The sequence below is a fragment of the Gavialis gangeticus genome, unplaced genomic scaffold (genome assembly GCF_001723915.1).
Source record: "Gavialis gangeticus isolate Ggan-Ray unplaced genomic scaffold, GavGan_comp1, whole genome shotgun sequence".
In the NCBI taxonomy this organism is placed as follows: Eukaryota; Metazoa; Chordata; order Crocodylia; family Gavialidae; genus Gavialis; species Gavialis gangeticus.
In genome coordinates, this window is record NW_017729033.1 from 30,283,185 (window position 1) to 30,289,734 (window position 6,550).

Below are 6,550 nucleotides of genomic sequence, written 5' to 3' on the forward strand. Positions count from 1 at the left end.
CTCCTTGAAGTTTGACCCACAGGGTCTCAGTTAAGCCTTGCTCTGGTCCCATTTGTCACTGTAGTAATGTGCTATAGCAAGGGAACCCATTGCTATGGTGACATAGCTGCGGCATCACGATTTGCCTGGTAGTGCTCCGTCACCATAGTGTGTTGCTACAGCGGCATAGTATCTCGTGTAGACACACCCAGGGAGATCTGAAAAACAAACCATTTGTTAACAAAGTTGTTCAGCTATGTGTGAGTTGTTACGTGCACATTTGTGATGGCAAGTTAAGGGAAAGGTGTGTGTTGTATGCTACTGTTTTAGTTTAGTTTAGTTTGTAAATATACAAAGCTCAAAAATTGCTAAATGAGTTTTGTTTCCCGCATCGGAGTGGTGACTTGTATTACATTTCATGTTTATCTGTAGCTGTTGCCAAGCTCCTATTCTAGTTATTTGTGTTTGATGTTGCTCCAGTGCATTTGCATGATCATGCCAAAAGCGTTATATTATCTGGCCATTAATATATCATTTAGGACAAGAATAGTAAAGCATTAATCCTGTAGTCATGATAATACTGTGTTTTAATTTAGTCTCATAGAACCATCAACCATCAAATGTTTTGATTGCTTACTTGACTGGCCTGCTATTGTTTAAGGATTCACAATTTTTTTTTCTTTTTTGCTTCACTGGAATAAAATGCTTGGCAGTCTATAATATGGTAATTTTTATGATCCAGAAAAAAATGTGAGTATTGCTTGTCTTAGTGACAGTGCAAATACCTTGCAGCTCTGCTCATCAGGGTCTGTGAAAGTTACATGCCTCTGCTTCCTATTGAAAAATTTTAATGCTGAAATAAAAGCCTGTTTGTGGGGAAAAGTATAAACAGAAGGTTCTTCTGTCACATATATTCCATTGTGGGAAGAATGATAAAAATTGCATCCATATAGCCAGCTTGCTGAAAGATTCAGCTCGTACTGCTTGTATTCAGGCCAATCGGAGTGTAGTATCTCTAAAAACATATTAAGGGTACTTCTGTACTTTGGCAGTATTAAAATAAATTAAACACTTGGACCTCAGAACCTTTATATGGGGCTTGCCACTTTGTACCTCAGTTTAGTTTCTACAGCTAAATTGGTAGATCTGTGAATAGCTTGGAGGAGTTTTCTGGGGGATGTTTTGGGTGGGTAATTAGCTGTTCATGGACGTTAAATGACAAGAAAAAGCTGCTAGACATTAAGTATATTATTAATTATTAATGAAATGAATAACTGAATGTGTGTATTCTTTTTTCATTTAATACTTGGAGACATTGACAGGCATTTAAAAAGATTTGGGACGTAGTCTGTCTTTTTACATAATTTACCATGTAATTCATTCACTACTAATTTATGTAAAGTGAGCTTCCCTGCTCTGCATGTTTCATTATTGTAGAGTAAGTATGATTGAAAATAATATTCACTTCTGTCAATTAGCTCAATTGTCAGTCAAAAGCTTCTCATACACAATTCTGTCAATTAAGCCATGGGACCAGCTTTTTACATCTCTTAAAGTGGCAAATAATGGCCTATTTTAACCATTTAAGCATCCTCAGATGGGTTGTTTCAGTTTCCTGGGTTGGATTTTTCTTTATTTTTCTTAGTGAATTGAATCGTACTTTAGAAATACATTAAACAGCTAAAATTTGCATGTTCTGATAGCAACATGGAAGCAATGAGATTATTAATTATGTAGCTCACAACTGCGCAGTTATTCAGATAACAGCAGCTGCTGCTTTCATCTCTGTAAAGGCTTATACAGCCAAATTCTGGAGTTAACATGACTATTCAGTGAGATAAATTTTCAGTATTTGGCTCAAGAATAAATATAAGGGTCCAAATTCTGCTTTGTTACCCTGAATTCAGTGAATTCCAAAATGCGTGTTGTGGAGGAGGTCAGATGAACATAATGGTACCTCTGAAAGAGAAACATCTATGGAGAAACAAAGAGAATTTTTAAAAATTTAGTTAAAATCATGGTAATGTTAACTTAGTACTGGGTGATTCCATATTTTTACAAAGGCTTTTAAAGTAACTTACCATGTAGTTTACAGCTGTAATCTTTATATCTCATTTTTTTTCTATTTGATAAAATGAAGGTTCACTATTTCTTTCTTTGGTTTTCAGATCTTGTACAGTTATGGGATCCATGTTTCAGGCTTCTTCATTGCTTTTGCTATGTCGCTTGTTTTGACATGTGCTATTTTTTATGCTGTTCATCGAACACGATTACTGAAATGGAATTTTTTACACAAAAAACAGGTGAGTTGGTTTTTCATGATAAAATATATCTTCTAGTTTTATCAAAAATGGTAAATAATGCAGATTATTTTTTGAAGAGTTAGCAATGACAAATACATTAAAAGGTATTGGATCAGATTCTGGGGAATGTACATCTTGCTTACTTCACTGGCATTGTTTTTTGGTGTGGTCAGCCTTGAACTGAAGCGTTGGATTAGCTAGTCTCACTTATTTTGTTGTGAAGGTGTTTATCCCTAGCTACAATAGTTCCCAAATTGTGCTGAAATCCATATAAATTAAAATGTGATAATGAACACATTTAAAATGTGACCTTTTCTCCTAATATAGACACTTAGGATGAGATTGAATATTACAGTTAGATCATGTTAAGAGCACTTAAAACTTGAATGATCACACATTAAGACTCTAACTAGTGCTAAGTGCTCTTCAGGTGTTTTAAAGTTATGTCACTTTATGAGGATAACGAGGATTATCTTTGAGCTGGGCTACCTAGCTTAAGTTAAGTTAACTTCTGGGTACTCACCTGAGATAAAATCACCAATTTATAGTCCTTCAGTATCCTAGGAGGCACTGTTTCCAGGAGGACTAGTTATCATCCAGGACTCTACAGCCCTGTACTGACAGCTGAGAACAGCCAGGCAACAGGTGGGTGGAGATGAGGAGGGAAAAGGGGTAAAGAGGGGAATAGAAGCCAGGTGTGCAGGATTGGAGTAGGGAGAAAGGGAAGGGGAAGTAGGGGAACGAAGAGGGGATGAGCTGCTGCCCCATATGCCCCCCTTATCTTGCAAAAAAGCAGCGGAGGAATTGACATTCTTATGTTCAGTAGCACAGTGGTTTCAAATGCAAATTCAAACCCTTCCTTTTCTTGCTATGGAACATGGACTTGAGACCAGGTCTCTCATCTCTGAAGAGTGCTGAAGCAACCAGGTCAGAGACTACTGTGAAGGGGGTGTCAGCCACTCTCTCTTGTTAAAGTTCTTCTACTTTGTAAAAACTAAACTAAACTAAACTTAAAAAAAAATTCAGTATGCATTGGGGTACAAAGAATGAAATAACATTATAGCCTGATAGTTGAGTCACTTACACCCCAGTTCTAATCTCTGATTCAATGATCATTTGAATACATTTACAAAAAAGAACACCTACCACAGGGAAATTTGAGAGAAATACACCCTAAAATGGCTCCAAGATTAGGGCACTTTCAAAGATTGAAGATCAGTCCAGCTCTAAATCAGTCCGGTAGGTTCTCTAATCACTGAACTTTAGGTAAAAGAGGATAGCATTTTCTCTTCATTTATGTGAGAGTGTCTCACAAGTGTCTTGAATTGCTGGTCCATGGGGCTTCTCCTCCTCTTTACACCCCCATCCATACTTTAATGACAGTGTCCCTGCTCAGGCAGCCAAGCAAACTAAAGATGAGCTCTATCTTTAAATAAACAAAGTCCTCTTCCCCCTCTGGATAAACAAACCCCCAAATGGGGGCTCTCACCGCCCTGCTTCTGAGAGCTCCAGGTTCAGTTTTGGTCTCCCTGGTGGGAATACCCACTGGTTTGGAGCTTGCAGGTGAGATTAGTGGGTTACCCATTTTGAGAATGAGCAATGCACTGCTAAGTGCTGTCAAGACTTCAAGAGCTCTGACAGAAGTTTAGGTGCCTAGGGAATTTAGGTGGCTACATAAGAACATTTGAAGCCCAGTACTAGGTCAGAGCAATAGTCTATCTAGCCCACTATCTTGTGGGTGCTTTAGAGGGAGTAGATCAGTGGCATACTGTGGGTCTCTGGCACCTGGGGGCCAATGCCTGCATTTGTGCCACCCCCCCCTCCCCCCCCGGGACAATCTGAGCAGGGTGCAGAGCCCCCTCTCCTGCCCCACAGCACTTCTGTGGGGAAATTGATATCACAGCACACCAGAGGAGGGACAGCAGCTAGAATTTCTGGCCGTAACAGGTAAAGAAATGTACAACCACCCAGGTGGGAGGGTGGGCCACACACCAAACGCGGGAGGCATTTAAATCAGTTTTGCATTAATTTCAGTGGGTTACCTGTAACAGGGAGCCTGAGAGTCCTGTTACTGAGAAGGGAGAAACACAGCTGTAATGGCCACTGTGTAAGCAAACAAGCAGCCAAGATAAGGGCTGCAGACCGTAAACGTTAAGCAGCAGCAAGGAGGCCTAAATGGCTCATTAGCTCTAAGGGCAAACACATGAGAGGTACTGACTCACATGACTCAAGTATAGTAACAGCTGGGGTTAGAGAAGTGCACACTACAGAGGTGAAGGGGGCCAGGGAGTCAAGGTCTGTGCAAGGAGCAGCCACCAAGAAAACCCTGCAGAAAGTCAAGCCCTCCAGAGGGAGAGTGACCACCTGGGAGACCCAGGCTGGAGACAGAACTCTTGGGAGCAGGGTGATTAGAGCCCCGGGTTGGAGGTTTGTTTATCCAAACAGGGAAGATGACTTGCTTGTTTAAAGATACAGCTCATCTTTAGTTAAAGCGACAGCATACCTTTTTGCTCCTTTGTGTGAAGTTTACAATACCCCACTGTGGATGGCGGTGACTGACTCAGTTCTGTTGCCAGGACCAGGTACTCCCACCTCTTGAGTTCCAGCTCTTAGGGGCAGACAGTTTGACGCTCACTCGCTCGCTCACTCATTCATAGGGCACACCCTCCAGCTCACTTGCCATGTCTTGATCTTGTAAAGAGGGAAGATTTTTGGTTATTTGTGGTTGCTCTCACAAGTGTCTCCAGTTGCTGGTCCTCGGGGCTCCTCCTCCCCTTTACACCTTGTCCATATACCAAGTAGCCAGGCTGCAAACCAGCTGGTGGAAAAGTAGTGTACCCAGCAGTCAGCTTAGTTCGCCTCGGTTGATCATGACTTGCAAAGCCAGTAGACTAAAGAGTCTCTCCAGTTCTGACTTAAATCAGCAGTTTTGCCACCTTGGCTGCACTTGCCAGAGTGCTCCCTGCTGCAACACCCATTCAGGGAGGATTTAGTTAAGGTGAAAGCCTGCTTTTATGTTGTTTGTAACGGCTGGACTGGGTTGTGATTAACAGGGGAGGCCAGAGATGCATGTCAGTAAGGCCTCCCAGGGGGCAGGGACCCAAGACACAGAGGGGCTAATTGACCTGAACCTGAGAGAGAGAAGGACTGGGTGCAGAAGCTGAGGTCCTGGACAGTGGGCCTAAGGCAAAACAGCCCAACAACATAAAAGGAGTGGATGCCAGGAAGGCTAAGGCTCCTACAAAGACTCAGACGCCTGAAGGGACAAGCAGTGAGTGGGGCAAAGAGCTTATTAAGAAGATGATTAACAACACCTATGAGGCATGGACATGGCTGCAGGGGAGGCTGAAGGTCACGGACGCAGCCCTTAAGGCACCTGGTGTTAGGAGACACTGATAGAGAAAGACTTGACTGCTGTTTCCCTCTGGGCCTTGGGCATCCTTTCAATCTTTTCCTTTTCAAACAACATCAAAAGCGTGGCACATGAGGGAGAAAGAAGGACCCAAGAAACTGAAGGAGGCAGGAGTCTGGCGGTCAGCACTGGGTGCTACCCAGCTGCTCAACCCCACTCTGTAACAGTGTCGTCCCTGTGTTGTAGTATTCTTGGACTTTGTGAAAAACAGTTCCCTATTCACTTTGTTTACACCTTTCAGGATTTTATAGAACTCTGTCTCCCCCACCCCCTTAGCCTTCTTCTTTCCAAGCTAGGAAAGAAGGCTGCCCTAGCCTTTTTAGTCTCTTTTCGTATGGCAGCTGCTCCATCCCCCTTATCACTTTGATTGACCCCCTCTGAATCTGTTCAATTCTACTACATCCTTTTTGACCTGTGGAGACCAGAACTGCACAAAGAGTTCAAGATGTGGGCACACCATAGATTTGTATAGTGGAATGATGGTGATTTCTGTTTTGTTTTCAATTTCCTTCTTAATGATTCCCAACATTTTATTAGCTTTTTTTGGTCATTGCTTGCACTGAACTGATGATTTTAGAGAACTATTTACAATGACTCCAAGGTCTCTTTCCTGGGTTGTAACAATACGTTCATAATCTAACACTGTGTATGTATTACTGAAGTAATATTCCTCCATATCCTTTACCTTGCACTTGTTGAAACTGTGCTGCCTCAAATCAGGCAGCAGTGAATGGTGCCTGCATGTTTGGCTTAGGCTCCTAGGAGAGCTGTGAATTTAATTTCTTCTTGACTGACCTTCTGATTTTTTTTTTTTTTTTTTTTTTTTTTCAAGTAAAACACTGGAAACCATCTGGAG

At 41.9% G+C, this 6,550-nt stretch overlaps 1 protein-coding gene across 2 annotated transcripts in view; it reads left to right on the forward strand.

Annotated features, from left to right (window-relative positions):
• EVC2 (EvC ciliary complex subunit 2) overlaps positions 1-6,550 on the forward strand; it is a 192,506-nt gene that overhangs the window by 52,628 nt on the left and 133,328 nt on the right. For both annotated transcript variants that reach the window (XM_019526310.1, XM_019526311.1), the window contains exon 7: positions 2,148-2,282. In XM_019526310.1, the coding sequence (XP_019381855.1) occupies positions 2,148-2,282 (135 nt within the window). The remainder of the gene's footprint in view (positions 1-2,147; positions 2,283-6,550) is intronic.